Here is a 20,044-nt window from a genome sequence, read left to right on the forward strand (position 1 = left end):
CCAGTGCCTCCTTCTCAATTTGAGAATACTTGGTTTCCGCTTGCGTTAAAACACGCGAGGCATACGCCACCGGTCTCCAACCCCCCTCATGTAGCTGGAGGAGAGCAGCACCCAAGGCAAAGTTGGACGCATCGGTTGACACTTTAGTGGGCCTCTGAGTGTCGAAAATGGCCAACAAGGGGGCAGAGGATAGCATGCCGCACAAGTTTTTCCATTCCTTGTCATGCGCATCTGTCCACTCGAATTCACTGTCCTTCCTCACGAGGGAGCGTAGCATGTGTGTTTTTTCAGACAGACAAGGCAAAAACTTTCCGAAATAGTTGACTGCGCCTAGGAGTCTTTGCACCTCCTGTTTGCACGTGGGTGAGGGCATGCTGGCTACGCATCGCACCAGATCCGGATCGGGCCGTATTCCTTCTTTAGAGAGGACATCACCTAGGAACTTGATCTTGTCAGCGGCCACTACACACTTCTCCGGGTTAAGGGTAAAGCCTGCAGTCTCAATTGCTCTGAGCGCCGCCTTCAGTCGGGCGTCGTGCTCCTCCCTGGTTGCTCCCCATACCAAGATGTCATCTATGTAGACTCGCACCCCTGAGAGGTTGTCCAGGGCATCACTCATGGCTTTCTGAAAAACCTCCGGCGCTGAACTCAGCCCAAATGGAAGCCTCAGGAACCGGTACCTGCCAAACGGTGTGCTAATTAAACGTGCAAATGCAGGACGTATAGTCATCTAGAGGTATCTGGTAGAAGCCTCTATTAGCGTCCAGTTTGCTAAAATACCTGGCTCCGGCCAGCTCTGCCTCAATATCCTCTCTTCGGGGCAGCTCGTAGTGCTCGCTTCGGATACCCTCATTCACACGCCGCGGGTCCATGCACACTCTTAATCTCCCATTTTTCTTAGTTACGATGACAAGCGGGCTTACCCAATCAGTTGGGTCCTGTATCCGAGTTATAATGTCCTCCGCCTCCATGCAGTCCAACTCCTGGCGCAGGGGCTCCTTCAGTGCGTGCGGCACCCTCCTCGATGGTAGCGCTATAGGTCGCGCATCGTCTTTCAGGCTGATCCTGTATTTCTGCCTCGTACATCCTAGGCCACGGAAAAGAGCGGGAAACTCTTCAATAATCCGCTGCTTGTCCATTCCTTCCTCTTCTGACACTGACCGGACTCGTGCTATAAAGCCGAATTTCTCACATGCCTCAAGGCCGAGTAATGCCTGTTTGCCCTTCTTCACCACATAGAAAACCAGCTGTTCGCATTTATCGCCCACTTGAAGAGGCAGCACCGTTGTACCAACATGCTGTATAGCATTGCCTCCATAGCCTGAAAGAACAGTCGGGCTGGGGCGCAACGGTGGCTTTCGCTTGAGTCTCCGGTATAAAGATAACGGCAACAAATTCGCCTGGGCTCCCGTGTCGACCTTCATGTGCACTGTATCTGTGTCAACTTTAACCGGGACGATCCAATCGTTCGAGCTGGCGACGCCGGCTATATGCACGTCTAATATTTCAAAATCACCTTCAGACTTTTCTTCAGGGCACTCAACTTCTTGAACGCTTCTCTTCGCTCTGCAGCACGCCGCGAAGTGGTTCAGTTTTTGGCACACCACGCACCTCTTACCCCATGCCGGACATTTTCGCGGCGGGTGACAGCTGCCGCAGAAGTTGCACCGCCGCAAAGTCTTGCTCCGAGCCGGCCCGTCTTTCCTTCCACTGCGCCGATCACCTGTGCCGTCTCTGCCTGCTCCCATACTCGCGCCTGGCTCGTGGCAGCCTCCGCCGCTTTGCAGAAATCAATGGCCTTCTCGAGTGTCAAGTCCTTCTCGCGCAGCAGCCTGTTGCGCAACTTTTTGTCCCGAGTTCCACAGACTAACTGATCACGCACCATGGAGTTTTTGAGATCGCCAAAGTTACACGACTGCGCCTTGAGCTGCACGTCCCGCAAGAACTGTTCAAATGGCTCACCTTCATTCTGGAGTCGCATGCGGAAGACGTATCGCTCAAATGTTTCATTCTGTTGTGGTGCGCAGTACTCTTCGAACTTGCTCACTAGCGCATCGTAGTCCTCCGCTTGGGCAGACGTAAGTCGAAAAGTGTTGAAGACATCAATGGCCTCCTGACCGGCCACATGTAAAAAAATGGCAGCCTTCTCCGCGCTGGTAGGTTCCTTTCCCGTGGCTACGAAATATAACTCGATGCGTTGCCTGAACTTCTTCCAATTGGCCGCCGCGTTCTCAGCGAGCACCAGCGGAGCAGGAGGCGGTAGGGCTTCCATGCGCAGGCTTGAAATTCGAGCTTGCTATGCAACGGTCGCTTGCGCGGGAACGGCTATCCCACTTCTGACACCATGTAACGGGAGTGAGTAACGACACGCACACCAAGGCGAGTGCTGAACAAAGACTGGCTTTATTGCAACGCACGCCGACGACTCGAGAACGCGCAACAGCCCCTTGGGAGCTCAGGGTTGCAGGGTGGGCAATGGGCTCCCGCTAGGCTGGGCTACGTTACAGGATCTTGCTCACGTCAACGTCACGTGATATGCACTGAGTTCCACGGTGCTTGGCGGCGGCACCCACTCACCCGGCGACCTTTCACGAGCCCGCCTCCGCAAGTGGCAAGCAGCAGGTCCGGGGTCGTAGGCGCTTATCCTTTCTTCTAGGCGACGTTGGTTCGCGGAAGTTCTCCTGTAGAGCTTGACAGTTCGTGGAAAGGGCTTCTGGTTGTGGATAGGCGGCTGGTTCATTCTCCCAGTTGACGTCTTCACGAGCGTACCTCTGCTGACGGCAGCCCGGGGGTCCTGTGTGGTTCGCGGAAATTCTCCTGTAGAGCTTCACAGTTCATGGAAAGGGCGTCTGGTTGTGGATAGGCGGCTGATCCATTGTCCCAGTTGACGTCTTCACGAGCGTGTCTTCGCTGGCGGCAGCCCGGGGGTCCTGTCTGGTTCGCGGAAGGGGTTTTCACGCACACACACAAAGGGGCCTGTGAACACTGCGGGGCGTCCGCCAGACCGGCATCCACTCGAGACACCCAAAGCAAATTAGGAGTCCGTTCTTCGTTTCACGTAGGCATGCACACACACGAAGGGGCCTGTAAGCATTGTGGGGCCCTGCCAGACCGGTCATGCACTAGAAACAACCATGGCAAATTAGGAATCCATCTTTCGTTTCGATGAGGCATGATGGTAGAGCACCCTTTTTGCCCGGGGTGTTACACGCTGTTAGGATTGGGGGCTCAATCCCATCGCTCGTAATCAGTTGTCAAGATTGGAGTCCGGCATGAAGTAGAAGGTAGCTGACCCATGCCGTCGTCCAACTTATTCACGCTGAGGACGTTGATGAAGGGAAAGACTGCTTCTCATCGAAAACGAGGAATATGGGTTTATTTACAGTATTTACATGCAGTTCATTAGTCTAGCATGACTGCGAGAGAAAGTACGTCATTTTAACATGACTGCTTGAGAGAGTGTACTGAGCATCCGCACAACAGCGGTTTATAAACACTCGGTCCTCCCCCGATGCCCAGGTGACGGAAACGGGCGCCTCTTTGCGCGAGGGCTTACACACACACACACACACACACACACACACACACACACACGCACGCACACGCACACGCACACACACACACACAGGTTCACGGAGCCCGCCGCCGTCCGACTGTCTTCGCAGAACTCGGGGCTTACTTCAAAAACGGTGCGTGAGAAGGGGTCTTCGTCGACGTTCCCGCGGCACTTCCCCGCTCGCGGCCAACCAGGGCGGCGGTGGCGAGTGCAGGCACAAAGCCCGCTTCGTCGAACCCGGCTCCAGCGACGGAGAGTGGAGGACGCGCGTATTGTTCTCGACACAAAGTCGACTTACTCATGCCGTGGCTAGAGGTTTGCGGCGACGCTCCAGGAAAAGGTGACGCCCGCGGTCGCAACTGGTTGGCAAAACTTGAACGTCAGCGGGCCGTTCTTAACAGCGCCTCCATGGCCCGGAAAATCTCGACTGTCTAGCGCTGACAATCGCTGGGCAGGAAGAGAACGGCTGGTGGCCAGGGGTTGATGCCTTGGCTCGCAGCGATCACTTGTGTAATGATGTCACCGCCCCAAACATCCAACAAGGACAGGCAACTGCAAGACGAACCCCACAACACGGCTATGCGCCGAGATGACGTACCTTGGCTCTCACCTTAGACCCGCTAGGCTTCAAAGAAAACATAAGTGCAGAAACAAAAAAATGTTGCATTTCGCTATGCCAATTTTTGAAGCAATTTCGTGCTGACAAATTCAGAAATCATAGAAGGAATCCTGCTAAATGAGAGGGAATCTTCTTGGCTTAACGAAATTAACACTAGTAACCCTAAAATTTAGGTGGGACCCTCAAGCCCCCCCCCCCCCCACTTCCTCCCGCGCTCCCTACCCACTTTCCTCCGTTTCGCGCGCGAGATTGAACCGCGATCATCAGTTCGCCTTGCGCCCGGTCGCGAAATACGCAGTTGCTGCCGGAGCACAACGTCGCACTCCCTACGTCCCTCCCTCCCTTCCATCCCCCCACGGCCTTTCGCGCGCCAGATTCAATCGCGATCGTCGACTGCCCTAACATGCGGACTCACGGATACAGCATGCGGCGCGCGGCGATGGTGTTATCGCCCTTGGACTTTATACGCAACATCACGGCGACAGCAAAAATGCGCCTGGAGTGTCCATATAATTGCTGTTGCAATGAAATATGTTGACTTGATGCGCTCCATGGCCATTAGCGGCGAGAATTAGGAGTGGCGCCCTCTCGCGTGTGACGTCACGGCCAGGACGCCGCTCGCTCCGTCTTGCTCGGCGGCCGCGCGCGCTCGTTCCCTTCGTGTATGCTTGGGGCATAGGTGGCTCGAGCCGCACTTATTAAATGATACGTCAGCTTCTTTCTGCTGCCATGCCTGAACCACAGTTTCTTCTCCTAAAGCACGTGAGTCAATAAAATTTGGGGCTTGGATATCGCAAGCTATGTAGCGTTGAACGGGGCTACTGGTTTTACAATGCATATATGCGCCGTGTCTGTCCATAAATTTTGCGTAAAAATAATGTCTGCTAATTCTATACGCGAAGTTGTGTACGATGCTTGGCTAAACACTTAACATTCCCTTAGAATTTAGCTATGCGAGACATTGCATTTTACATGAAAGAAAAATCTTGGTAATTGGCATCAGCATGTTATCCGAGTTAGAAAGACATTGCCCAGCGAAGCTGTCATCATGATTCTTATTACTCTGGTGAGTTGATCTAGCCAAATATGGCCATTTATTGATACGTAAAAGAAAGAGTTAGACGCCCATTTTTTATGAAAAAGTTTGCTGCTAGTTTCACCCCTCTCTTAAACAGGCTTCCAAAAAACGAATCGCTCATGGCTGCTAACACGACGGCGCGTCATGTACAGTATTTACATAGTTAATTCACAAATACCATAGTAGCAATCACCTGAGAGAAAAGTTTCGTTGTTAAGATGGAGAGCCAATCAATTGCAAGCGATGAAATGTTTCATAGTGGCCCTCAGTAGCCTTTACCGACAATATGGCACACCCGTCACGCAACGGTAGCAACCGACTGTCGGTATGGCGAGGCACGCTTTGTTCGTGAAACCCATCAGTTCACTACAATTTCGAATTGAAAACATTAGCATTTTTTTACAGCTCCAATTGGTATGGCTAAAATATTCTCGAGCTACTACAGCACAGCTTAGATTGCCCAGAAAAGCAAAATTCAAGCACTTTCTGTCTCACCATGTCTCGATCCAGCGTTGTTTAATTGTGCAAACGGAGAGCTATTCGCTTCGTCGGTACATAAAAGAGAATCTCGCCCAACTGCTGGCAAAATAAGGTTTGCTCCAATCCAATCGCAAACATTCATAAAGAAAACACCACACGACGTGCATATATATTCACTTGATTTTTGACCCTCCGCAGGGGAATTATATCTTCAATATGTCCCATACTACTAATGATTGATGCTTTGACTTCTTTCTGGCTGCAGCATGCGGTCCAACAGGCATATTTCACTAAAAACTTTTGGCCGAGTAGCCTGTGTCAGTTCGCCAAACAAATTCGTCATGTATATTCCTCAAGCAACAAGCACCAGTAAATTTCTCAAGTGAGTTAAACGTGTAGCACAGAAAAGGGAATATATATTGGTACATTCCATTTTGTATTCTGTAAATAGACGTAAGCCTTCATTATAGCTTTACTTCAAATTGCTGCCGCTTAAAATAAACACGTGAAGAACCACCTAATTTTAAGAAGCAGTCAAAGAAGCAAGTTGTACTTGTAGAATCTAACTGCAGTATTAAGTCCTCGTGTTACCGCCGAGCGTTTCTGTGAAGAAACGCAAAAATTCGATATTACACCATGAACTACTCGTCGTGAGCAAACCAGTTTTAGCGGATTGTAACTGTTGTAGAAGTCATATACAGCCAGCGTCTGTGATATACCTGTTGCACCGCGGCAGGTATGGTATCATAACTGGATTCTTATTTTCTATATTTTTGCGGTTGTCGATTGAAAAACCCGCAATGGGCTGGTCTGCGCTCCTTCGGCTGGCACTGTAGCGTTGCCTTCGAGAGCTGCATTGTCATCTAAGAAATAAGCTCTTTGAATAAATTTTCGCAACTGAAGACATCGTAAAAATATATTTGAGACGACCGCCATAAGTATACAAGGAAAGAGAACGAGGGCGCGCAAACGAAAACACCGCCGAAAGCATCCGGACTGTAGCAGACGACAGGCGCGAGTCCTTGCCCTGACGTCACGCGAGCGGCGCTCGCAGCGCCCCTGTAGTTCGTTCTCGGGGCTAATAGATGTACCACCACCTACTGGGTTGTGCTACCAGAGTTGTTAGACTTTACGCTAGAACGTACGTGGTCGATGCCGCGCTGCCCAACGGCCAGGCCAGAGAAGGAAAGCGCACCTCTAGCCATTAGCCCTACCGTGGTTGGTCGTGGCTACCGGCGCGGCGAAGCGCCGCATGTTGGAGGTAGCCTGCTGCGGGTACCAGGAGGGCGAAGTGCGAGTATGCACGGACGAGCCGAAAGCGCTGGTGGCTTCATGTGCGCTGTCTTCCCGCGCAAATAATGTTGGAGGTCGCGCAATTGTGAAAGGGGCATAATTCAAATGATGGAGCGAGCAGAGGCACGAAACGTTCCCTTTGCTACCAGCCCGCGCGCTCCCCGCTGCCGACACTCATCATGTCGGATTTGCGATAACGAGTACTCGCTGTTCTCGAGTGAGATCTGGTATGTTTTACTGTGCGCGTGTGACACAAAGCTTGTTTAGTTAGTAAGCGCATGTTTACTGAAATTTATATGACCTATACAACTACGAACCTTATTCGTGTAATGGATCTTTCCAGATAATATGCGCGCACCAGTAGCGGCAGCCGCAAAGCAGTATGGGAAGTAGGAGTGCCGGCCGCCAAGCCCGTAGTAGGAGTGACTTGTACAGTAGGAGACTGAAATGTGCAATGCCGTAGCTGTCTCTCGTTGTGAGGACACCTCAACAGCACTGCAGAGGGAAGGGGTAAGGCGAATAAAAATTGGAGGACGGTTAAGCTTCGCCTTCAAGAGTGGAACGCGATAGCGTTTCCGTCGACCCGCAAAGGGGTGTAAGACAATGCGCTACGGCGCAGCGATCACTTACGAGGCGCACCGCATCGGACTTTGCACCCACCAATCACGCGGTGAGCGCCGAGCAACGCAGCGTTCGGCGCGGCAACGAAACGTGCGCCTGAGCAAGCGGAACGAACCAAAGGACTCTGTCTCGGAGGGAGAAACGATCTACGCGAGCCAAACGTTGTGATCGGCACGGACAGCCGGGCCGCGACGCGCCTCGCATCGATCCCCGCACGGCCGGCCCCAATGTGCTCAAACGAGACGAGGGCGAGAAGCGGGCGAGTGGCGCGCCACCTGTCGGGGCAGCGCCGTACATTGCGAGGAGGGGGTCTTCTGTGTTTACCGCAAGATGGTTCTGCGTGTGCGGCAAGCGCAGAAGAAATGTAGCGGAAACGTACTTCGCTACGCGTTTAACTGCGACTTCTGCGACTTCACCTGCTCTAATTTTTCAACTGAAGTTTGATTGTGAATACAGCCATAAAAAGAAAGCAAGAGTGTAAGAGGAATAAGAAAAAGCCTGTTACAATCTAAAAAAAAAAATGGCTGTGGCTTAGGTAAGGTTAAGCCCAGGATGCGAAGCATACTAGCCTTTATTTTAGTTGTTGAACCACTGTTTAGCCTGGTGAACTGCTGTTGCTTGGCTATATTTGGTTCGGCTAGACGAAGAAACAACTCATGCATTACTTCTTCGCCTTCAAGAGTGGAACGCGACAGCGTTCCCGTCGACCCGCCAAGGGGTGTAAGACAATGGGCTACAGGGCAGCGACTACGCGCCCCGCATTGGACGCGGTGAGCGTCGAGCAAAGCAGCGTTCGGCGCGGCAACGAAATGTGCGCCTGAGCAAGAGACGCACGCCTTAGAAACAGCGCGTTTCTAAGGCAACACCGCATTCACTAGAGGCGCTTTTGTACCGCTTTGAAGCGTTGTACTCGTGGCTCAGTGGTAGCGTCTCCGTCCCACACTCCGGAGACCCTGGTTCGATTCCCACCCAGCCCGTCTTGCAAGAGTTGAGCCAAAGCCACTTCTCCTCTGTCGTGACGTCACGGTGTCACGTGATTTCATGGTCACCGCCGCGCCTGAGGAGCTGGGTTGAGCCCTCGTAATATGCTTCGCATAAAAGGGGCAACACCAATATCAGGAAAATGTCGCATAATGGGTGCTTACACACAAACGTGCACGCAAAGAAGTCAAAACGATCAAGTTTATAAGCACTGCATTAATTACCAGGGCCAAGTCACATTTCTGAACATTTCCCAAGTTTATTGTGCAACCTATCCACTCTTCCAACCTAACGTGCACGTATCATATTTTCATTCCTTTGCCTAATTTTTCTTTGTAATAACATAAATGGCACAACTGAAGATCTACACTGTGCAACATACCATACACAGAACTTCTGAACAAGATAGGCTGCAAATGAAAGCTGCATAGGAGCTCACTAAGTGGTTCATGAGTGCTCTCATACATTTCATATGGCAATAACTATTTGAGACATTTATCACTTTGTCCTTTATCACCTTAGCCCATTATCGCCTTATTGCAAAATTAACTGCACTTCGAATTGACTCCTTCACACTATCATGACTTTGTAATTTTCTTTTGAATCGTCAACAGTTCACAGTAGTTAACAATATTGCTTCGTCTCCTTCTTACATCTGGAGTGCCTCGGGGCAGCGTTCTGGGCCCTTTACTCTTCCTAATTTACATAAAAGATTTGCCACTTAATGTTTCTTCTCACTTGCATATTTTCGCTGACTGCATTATTTACAAATCAATTAATGGTACTGACGGCCACCTGGCCCTTCAAAATGATCTTAGCCGAATTCATAATTGGTGTAATACCTGGTTAATGGCTCTAAATGTATCAAAATGTCAGGTAATTTCTTTTAGTCATAAGCGTGGCAACTCACATTTTTCATACAACGTCAATAATAAAGAACTGTTACATACAGTATCATATAAACATTTGGGTGTTCACCTAACCGAAAACCTCTCCTGGATATACCATGTTGCAGCCATCTGCACAAAAGCTTCAGGGACATTAGGTTACCTATGTCGTAATCTGGGTAATTCACCTTCCAAATTGGCCTATCAGACATTTGTTCGTCCACAGCTCGAGTATGCATCATCCATTTGGTCCCCACATCCAACCTACTTAATCGACATGCTTGAATCAGTCCAGAACCGAGCTGCTCGTTTTCATCTCACGTAATTATAGCCACCACTCCAGCGTAACGCAAATCAAACTCGCTCATTCCTTCCAGCCTTTGGTTCTTCGCCGTAATATCGCTCTGTTATCCTTGTTTCACAAATATGTTTATAATGCCACACAATCCACACTGCATATCTAGATCGCCTCAAACACGTCTCGCCGATTAAATAACCACTTAAGTTTTGCGCGCAGGTACGCACTCCCTACATCCATTCGCTTGTGGAACAATCTTCTTTATAACATTGCTTCAGAGTCAGATCAAGCAAAAATTCGTTATCTCCTACACGAGCATTTTTCACAATAGCACTTACAAATCACTTTATTTTGTTTCTTTTACTAGGCAATGTGCTTCGAACTTCTTGCGATGTTTTTATTTCTATTGATGCATTGCTATCTTGCTCTTATCAATTGGTATTTTATGCTGCGTCATGTGTTCAGTTGTATGCCCGGTATATATTATTGCTTTTTTTGCGTCTTTTTCATGAAATTTCTCTTGAAGCATTGTATTCCTTGATCTGTTCATTTTTCCTGTATTGTACTTTCTAGTATTAGTACCTTATGTTAATTTTACTCGTTTTTTTCCTTGAAGTGTACCTTTGTGGCATTTTATTACTTCAGTCTTTCATGTTTTGATTTTTCCAGTAATGTTGAAGAGCGCTCATCCTGTGTTCCTGCTTGTCCCTGTGTCATTTTTTGCGCTATGTTTCTGAGTCTGTATGTATCTCACCAACACGCCCAAACTTCTTCCCTGCTAATGTTGAAGAGCCCTGCATTGGAAAGTATCTTTTGTACCATACTTCAGAAGGCTGCTTACTCTTTTCTTTTTTCATGCCTTTGATTTGGTAACCCCCCTTACACAATGCCCCCATAGGGCCCGTAAGGTATTTTAAATAAAATAAAAAATATCAGTGTGTTTCAGCCTCAACTTGACAAGACATCTCAGTGATAAATTCAACATAGTTGAAAGTTTGTTGCACTGTCAGAAAAATAAAATCCAATGTTATTTCCATCTTGTATGTGGCAAAGTAAGGTTTGCTGCACAAGTTTCGAGACAGTCAGGATGATTCCTATACTAGAGATATAAGTACATAACATTTCAATGTTGTTGTTAAAGCAAAAACAGACCAAATCTTGCACATCTTTTGTTACAATTTCTCTTTTTCTTAATGTGCACTGTTTGTATGCTTCTTGAGCAACAAATTGACTTTGTTAAACTCAGCAACTGGTCTTGCAACATTCTGTATGAAGACAGAACAAAACAACAAAAGCAAATTAGAAAACAAGCTCACTGTAAAATACAGCTACTGACTGACCTTTTGAACATATCCATAACAGTACCTTTACACTCCCGAAAGAGTCAGTATGTAACGACAACTGAAAGTTCATATGTCATACATCCTGTCCAATTTTTCAGGCATGATTTGTTCAATATAGCAAGAGACCAGAAAGATCAGATAGCACTTTTGTTTTTTGTGAGTCATAAACACGCTAGTTGTCACTATGCCTCACTAGTGGCACTATGTACTACCAGCCAACAGCAACCGAGCTAGAGATTAAGCCCATGTAATCAACTAGAAATCAACAGCCAACCAGCTGACAGTGGCGAGTGCTGAATCAGAACTAGCTTGCACGGGAGCAGTTCTCAGTCCATCCTCAAGTGCAACGCATATAGTAACAGCAAATAGCTGGCGAAGTATTATACAGTGAAACTCACATTGCTCCAAGCAGTATCGATGGCAGTAAACATTTGCAGCAGTATGTGAACAATGTGCACATCATTTTTCATACGAAGCAGGGCCTTATATGTAAGCTTCCAACACAACAATACTTTGGCCTAAGCCCTTTCTAAGCTCAAGACAAGGGAGAGTTGGAAAACAAAAGCCCAGGCCATAGGTTAGGCAGGACAAGGCCTTGGGTCAGAGCACATTTAGAAATGGGCAGAAGCAGAAATAGCCACTGTAGAACAAAAATATTTAATAGGCAGATTAATCATTCAAGAAGAAATCTTGACAAAGAAGTGCAAAACTTTGTTTCACGGACAAAGTTCGCTGTTATCATACCTGCAATAAGTTACCGTAATACTCATAGTTGTGAAAGCACCTGGTTTCATAGCTCACTTGGCTAAATTTGATAGCAAGTTGGGGCTGCATTCTCGGTTGCTATGGTATGGCGGAGCTAATACTAAAAAGGCATAAATCTAGAATACAGCCTATAGGTCATGTTCTCACCCGGATAACCCTATGCAGCAGCATTTTGAAATCACTAGCATTGTATTCTAGAAGGCTGGGTGTCGCATGCAATTCCCACCCCAAGGAGCATATTTTGGCAGTAAAATTAGTCAATTTCAGGCATTGCTTCAACCTAAGAGCCCTGCAACACAACTCTGCCTGCACATATCCTGTTGGAAAGCATACAACTGCCCCGTGAAGTGACAGCCACCTGCCCGACACCAAAGCCATAGGTTTGTCAGCCTTGCTTATTGCTTTTGTCACCAATTAACAGTGTTTATGAGTGTTGCTTGCTTTTATTAACACTTAAGATGTTAGGAATAACTTGCATGTTCTTCAGGACTTTTCATTAGCAGAACAGGCCTTCCTAAGAAGCAAGGACTACTACCCATTGTTGCTATGGTAATAAGATTACAAAACCACAGTGTTCTGCTATGGCCAGACTTGCATGCAATGAATTTCATGTGATTACTTGCAATCAAGCATATTTTTTGTAATTTTTTAATTGATATGTTATATATTGTACATGGTAACATGCACTAATTTAGCTGTGTTCATGAGCAACCACGTAATATTGATGAGCCATGCTGCAACAAGCGATGCCAGCTTTGGGCACATGAATAAATAAATCTGGCCACACTCGAAGCGCATGCACAGCAGCAGCTTGCCAATGCCATGATGAATGTAGTCCTCACCACTTTTCACTGTACTTCATTCACAACAGCATTAAATGGTATGCCGAGGACAATGCAATTGTGGACTTTTTCCAGTGAATTTTAGGGAGAAGTTGCAGGGTGTATCTCTTCAACCGCACTCCTATTGCAGAACCTTTTTATTCTCAACCCCCAGCCTTTTCATCTCGAGCACTAAGGATGTTTGTCATGGTAGAAACACAACATGCTTCTTACCACAGTTTCCCTTCAGCCCACAAAGTACTACTACTACTACTGGCATGCTTTGCAGCAGTGATGGCGTAGTGAAGCTCATCGTGAAATCAGTCTACTTGGCAGTAACTAACATGCCTGTGGTTATGTCATACAGCAGCCTCATGGATATTCATGTTCAGACAGGCAAGCCTGGGCGCTCATCTTGACACCAGGTCATGTGGCCTGTATCGCTGCCACCTCATTGGGTCTTGATGCTACACCAGTACTGCCATGTCATAATGCTCGTGTTTCACAAGTTTCCACTTTGCTTTTTCCATCCTCAAGGAAAGTTCTTGATGTTGGCTCATAAACTGGCCCCATCTGTGCCTCAAACCGTCAGGCACAGGTGTTCAAGGTGTTCCCCCTTCTCTCCAGCATGTACAGTTTTTAGTGTTGCTGTTGAGGTTTTCATAATGACAGACGATGACCGCTGAAAATTTTTTAACGTGTGAGGAGCAGAAGAGAATGCATAAAGAGCCAGGCCAGCTTGTTCTATTCACTGTATTTATGCAATTTCTGTAAAAATCGAGGACACTAAAGTAAAAATAATAAATTGCTTTTAGTTACCGCTCGGTTACTTTTGTGGTGTAGTAATTTGTCACTGCAATCAGTTAAATCTTTAAAGTAATTGTAAATTATAATCAGTTACTTTTTTTCTGTAGCATGTACATGTCTGGATATGGCGCTTATGCTAACATCTGGTGGGCTTCGACTAAAGCAAGTGGGGTCATGTGTCACATTGTTGTTGCGGGCTCTGCCAATATGTAAATAGGCACGAAGAATTGCTCGCATGGTGCTATGGATCTCCAAAGCCCAAGAAGACAAATTATATGGGTAGGGTAGTGGAATAAGTTGGCAGTTAAAATTATCTTTAAAATTTGCATTGCATATGGCAGGACTACAGAATTTCTGAGTTATATTAACAATTTTAAAGAAACCACCACTGTTAGCTGCAGCATGGTTTTCGCTAAAATATAAATATATCTCTTTGGAGCGATAAATGCAAAGAATCTGCCGCACTGCCAGTGCCTTTCCTTTTCTATGTATGCCTATTGCACACATAGAAAAGAACTACACAGTCAATAGTGGGACATTATCATGGCTACAGTGATCCCACAAAAGCAAATCGAAAGCACACATACCAGATACTGCTGCAAAAGTGTGCATGCAGCCAGAGGGTTTTTAAACTGTGCTGCCATTAACTTGCAGTCACAGCATATATGTGATTCATGCATGTTGCCACATCAGATAATTATAGAACTAACTGCATGCCATTTGATTTAAAACACAGCACATCAACAACATTTTATTAAGATTAAACTTATGAACTGCCTGATTTTTCTGACATTTTTGTGATCCTTGTGATCCTTTCATTGCCCAAAATAGTCGGTCACTACCATCCGCCTGCATTCCCCGCCTAGTTTGCTTTTTCTCCAGACCACCCCCATATTTAAAAAATCTGTGCTAAGAAAAAGTAATGATTATATTTCAATGCTATTCCTTTTCATGCTTGGTCAATGGTTCAAGAAGAGCTTGGACCACATAAGCACCAGAGTTTGCTGGCAAAAGGAACCTTTACACTAAACCAGCCCTGGTCACATTACCCATAAAGCACATTTGCTAGCTCTGAAAATAGACATCATAAGGGAAATTAAAGCACATTGCATTGGCAAAAACGCAAACTGAAAAAAAAAAACGCATCTCTAAGGCAATGGCGTCCAGGAGGGCAAAGACAACATAAATGCTCATATCAATATACTATACACTCCTGCAACAAACCAGACATATACATAACGATTGCTAGAGATGGATGAATCATCATCATCATCGGCCTGGTTACGCCCACTGCAGGGCAAAGGCCTCTCCCATACTTCTCCAACTACCCCGGTCCTGTTCTAATTGTGGCCATGTCGTCCCTGCAAACTTCTTAATCTCATCCGCCCACCTAACTTTCTGCCGCCCCCTGCTACGCTTCCCTTCCCTAGGAATCCAGTTGGTAACCCTTAATGACCATCGGTTATCTTCCCTCCTCAATACATGTCCTGCCCATGCCTATTTCTTTTTCTTGATTTCAACTAAGATGTCATTAACTCGAGTTTGTTCCCTCACCCAATCTGCTCTTTTCTTATCCCTTAACGTGAGTGTGAGACGGAGGCGCTACCACTCAGCCACGAACTCGATTATCCCTTAACGTTACACCTATCATTCTTCTTTCCATAGCTCGCTGCGTCGTCCTCAACTTAAGTAGAACCCTTTTCGTAAGCCTCCAGGTTTCTGCCCCGTACGTGAGTACTGGTAAGACACAGCTGTTATACACTTTTCTCTTGAGGGATAATGGCAACCTGCTGTTCATGATTTGAGAATGCCTGCCAAACACACCCCAGCCCATTCTTATTCTTCTGGTTATTTCAGTCTCATGATCCGGATTCGCGGTCACTACCTGCCCTCAGTAGATGTATTCCCTTACCACTTCCAATGCCTCGCTACCTATCTTAAACTGCTGTTCTCTTCCGAGACTGTTAAACATTACTTTAGTTTTCTGCAGGTTACTTTTTAGACCCACCCTTCTGCTTTGCCTCTCCAGGTCAGTGAGCATGCATTGCAGTTGGTCCCCCGAGTTACTAAGCAAGGCAATATCATCAGTGAATCGCAAATTACTGAGGTATTCTCCATTAACTCTTATCCCCAATTCTTCCCAAGCTAGGTCTCTGAATACCTCCTGTAAACATGCTGTGAATAGCATTGGAGAGATCGTATCTCCCTGTCTGACGCCTTTCTTTATTGGGATTTTGTTGCTTTGAGATGGATGGATAGATGGATGAATAACGACTTCCAATTTTTCAATGGCATGAGTTGCTTACAGAAAGCTGTCAGCACTTAATACCACAATCTAAAGGTTTCATGAATGAATTAATCACATAATTTTCAAAACAGGGAGTGTGAAAGGTCCAAGCAGACAGGGATATAAGAGAGGTGGGGGGTGAGCAGGAGAAGTGACCAGTTGCATTTTGTGTAGAGTTAAGCATGGTGCACCCCCACATGAGCTTCTGAAACCAATAAAGAATTCTGGACTAATTGGTGCAGGATTACTGCGGCATACAGCCTGCAAATACAGACATATTGTTGAAATGTCATGTCTGCAGTCCTAGGCTGTATGCTACAGCAGCTTATCACAGCACTTTTCGCAAACCTGCTCAAGCTTCAGAATTGCCAGTAACAGAGCCGCAATGCCCTGCGCAAAGTGAGTTAAGCACAAGGCATGTTCCTGCATCATCTTGGCAGACAGTGAGTGGTGGCAAGTAACTGCATGCATAGCCAATTACAAAGCATGGCAAAATGCGGTAGAGCTCCAGGTATGGCTTTACACTACAATTCTTCCACATGATAGAATAGAGAAGCCTCAATTTTTACAGTTTTTATTAAATCCTTTGCACTTGTATAGCCTTTTAATGAGAGGGAAGCACATAAGGAAAAACCAGAGTAATCACAATCAAGCCAAAAATGGTACAGAGCTGAATGAGGACTGCCTCAATAACCAGTCTTTTTCTAAACATGAACATTTTCTTGAGCAAACAAAACATAAAACAACAACAAAAAAGGCCAAAGTACCAGTAAAATTTTTTTTCATGCAAGTCAAGTGACAACCACTTAATATTCGTTAAAAAGTTTCATATTGCAAATTGCGTGCGCTATTTAGACAAAACACGCATTCAAAAAAAGTGAGCTCTATCTCAAACAAAGCATGAGATAAAAAATAATGCTTACAACGAAATAAAGGAACCCAAAAAGTAACCATGAATTTTCATGTGTCCCTTGCTTAAACAAAATTTATGTAACAAAAAAGCTTGTCACCCTCCAAGTTGCAGGTAACAAAGCTCATCATTAGCACAAACATAGTAAAAGGTAAAAGGATGCCTATGGTAAAACACGGGTGCTCTGATAGCAACAAAAACTGTTACAAAGGAATTGAGTATCACAGCACTACAAAATGGCATTCAGGTTGTAAAAACTCAAAGCTCACCACAATGTACATATAACAGCAACAAATTCACATAGCTGGCGAACAAGCTGGCGACATGAAGGATATTAGAAAGCTGTGCTTATTCTTCTAATATACTCATTCACCAAGTTTCTACACAAAATGCTGCAAGCTTAGACAGCCCCATAATAGCTTGCAAGGTCTTCGATTTGGCCACAGAAATGCACACAATTTCACATGATAGGGAACCATGACCACGAGAGAAATAATGACAGCAACCTGGTACCAAACAGGAACCTCATGAACTGCAGCAAACAAAAAGGCGTTCTTAAATACCAGCACATATTCGGTGACTTCAATAGGTGCAAAATGCCCTTTCACATCACTTTATTGAGATTTTTAATTTTTGTATTTGCATTTTTTAATTACAATTATTTTTATTTTTTGGTACTGACGATTCATATTCATGCAACTGTGGAGACACAACTAGGCATGATGGAGAAAAAAATCCTAAATGTTGTCTCAATCTTCCCACACCGCAATTTCGGTGCGTCATGTACACATGGCAAAATACTTCACTTACGTGACCACAGTTGCATGTTTTATCAACCAAACAAGTTTAACTTCACTTTACAATAGGCCAATTCAATGTCCCTTCAATACCTGTACTTAAGCCCCAACACTAGTAAATGTTTACAGCTAACCATGCACATCTAAAAGCACAAATGTAGCAGCACTATGTGCAGGCACGAGTTTTTAGGCCAATGTTGGCCTGCACAGTTCCGATCACAGATATACACACAACTGACAGTTTTCAGATTGTGATGGTAACATTTACAAATTGGCTTTAAGCTCAAAAAGCCTTTTGTTAAGCATGTGCTGCCACATACAGTGTTTTTACAGATAGAAAGGTATATCGAGCTTGAAGGCATTAGTACATGTAAATTTTCAGTTGAATCTGCACAGCTGATGTGTTCTGTACGAGTGTGACTGGGGCTGTATGCATAAAAGCACAGCCATTAGTCTTCCTTGTTTAGTACGTTCACTCACAATACCAAACAATAAAAAGAAAGAACATGGCTAGACGTTGCAAGAGATCATAAACATCACACTATACGGCTGCTCACAACCACAAAAAATATATATGTATATATATATATATATATATATATATATGTATATGTACGTATGTATATAATTATATTTATGTACACATTCTTTGTCTTTTCTCCTGACAAACATGGGTCTGCAACAGCAGACAGCCCATGAACAACACTTCACACAAACTACCACAGGCTTCTAGTAACATAATTTCACCACATTGATTTTTGTGACATGCATGTATGCGTATCATTTATAAAACAAGCAAAGGTAAGAATGATTTTTACTAAAACCCGGAATCAATGGCTCAATGCTCTAAAATGATCTCTGTAAAAAATGTACATTGTATAGCAACACTGGGCCACTGTTCCTGAAGGGGATCTCACGAGTGCAAAAAGCACACAAACACTCATACACGCACACACACAACATGCTATGCTCCCAAATGTACTCTCCCCATATTGTCTGAAGTCTGAATGGCACTACCCACCACAGTTAGGATAGGCAGGTGAAATCAACAGACGACCAGAGTTGGTTGAAACCACAGGTGCAATATGTGGCATTGCACACATGAACAGGGTATCAGTAAGGCAGTGCCATTGCTTTCTGAGCACTACATTTAACACTTGACCTTTCGTAACAAGGCAAGAACTGCTCACTGAATGCCAGATTGCGACACAGCTCCTAGCAATCATAGCATATCAGTGGCACCAAGCTTTGCGGTATTCCCATATGTTCGGTACACCAGCACTGCATGGCCGCTTAACAGCATTCACAATGATGACTTTGGTAGGGCAGCTCTGGCACCAGTTCCTTAGCGGCTTTAGCAAGAACACACACAACAGCCTAATACCAAAACAGGTCATTCCAGCATTTCGGGTGGAGGAGACTTCCTAGGCAAGGTCCTCCTTTACTCTGTGGTACATGCTCAACGAAAGCAGCTCCAGCCAGAGGAAGCCAAAGAGGTCCTCGCTGAAGACAACCCAGTGACCCCGTGAGAAGGATGGATTGGTGTAGCCATGTCCAGCTACCTGGCCCAAGCCATGGTACCTGCACAGGCAGCAAATCACACATCAGAACTTGGCATGCCTTATTAGCGGATTCGGACACAACACCAAAGCCATTAAGGCAATGAAGAGCCACAAGCCAGTCACCAGTGCATAATTAGATGGCTCGCTTCTCGGAGGAAAAGTTGCAGTGGCCGCCCAAAGAAGTGTGCCGACAACAGTTCACTCATGACAGAGGGCAGTGGTGGGAATGCCGCCCACTGCTGCGGTTTACCACCAACTCCTCCAGGTTTACCTCTAGCCTGTTTGAGGGAGTACTCAGCAATTAGATGATCGACTTGCTCAAGATTTCTTGTATTTTTCTTTTTTTGATCTTCAGGTGTGTCTTTATTACGTGTGGAAAAATTAGAAAGTGACGCAGAACGCAAGAAAAAGTGCACTTTTCTAGTGCACTGTTGACATAGATCTGGTAGAAATCAGGTGTCAGGAGGTAGCATCGCATCGCAGAGTGCACACCTTTCCATTGCATAATGACACCATTTTGAAACCATTGCAAAGAGGAGAGATCTTAGCTTCAGTTAGCCACAGCGGTGTATTTCACCATGCAGAAATAACAGCAAAATAAGCTAATGAAAAATGGAAACACTAGTGTCACGATTCATCACTGCTGCCAAGCGGACAGAGGAAACACTCCCATTGGCTGACGCAGATTTGAATCGTCGGCGTACGTTCTGCATCCATTTCAACAGCGACGAGCTGTGCATTTCTCAATCCCAGCGAAGTTTGGCGGTTGCTGTAGGATGCGTCACTGGCTCGTGTTAGTTTCACTAATTCGTCCAAAATGCAAAATCGCTGAATATACAAATCAAAATGGTGGGAAGATGCCAGAAAGAGAGAGAGAGAGAGAGAGAGAGGTTTAGTTGTGTGTATAATCCCCTTATCCAGTTACAATATGTCCACCAC

At 45.9% G+C, this 20,044-nt stretch overlaps 1 protein-coding gene and 1 long non-coding RNA gene across 2 annotated transcripts in view; one reads left to right on the plus strand and one right to left on the minus strand.

Moving 5' to 3' along the window:
• Nucleotides 1-20,044, plus strand: part of LOC135921933 (uncharacterized) — a 373,935-nt gene that overhangs the window by 338,604 nt on the left and 15,287 nt on the right. The gene's annotated exons all lie outside the window — the stretch shown is intronic.
• LOC135921953 (F-box only protein 31-like) overlaps nt 16,395-20,044 on the minus strand; it is a 77,514-nt gene continuing 73,864 nt past the window's right edge. The window contains exon 9 of the mRNA XM_065456381.2: nt 16,395-19,124. Coding sequence (XP_065312453.1) covers nt 18,968-19,124 — 157 coding nt within the window. The 3' untranslated portion in view covers nt 16,395-18,967. The remainder of the gene's footprint in view (nt 19,125-20,044) is intronic.

Source organism: Dermacentor albipictus, chromosome 1, assembly GCF_038994185.2.
Source record: "Dermacentor albipictus isolate Rhodes 1998 colony chromosome 1, USDA_Dalb.pri_finalv2, whole genome shotgun sequence".
NCBI lineage: Eukaryota > Metazoa > Arthropoda > Arachnida > Ixodida > Ixodidae > Dermacentor > Dermacentor albipictus.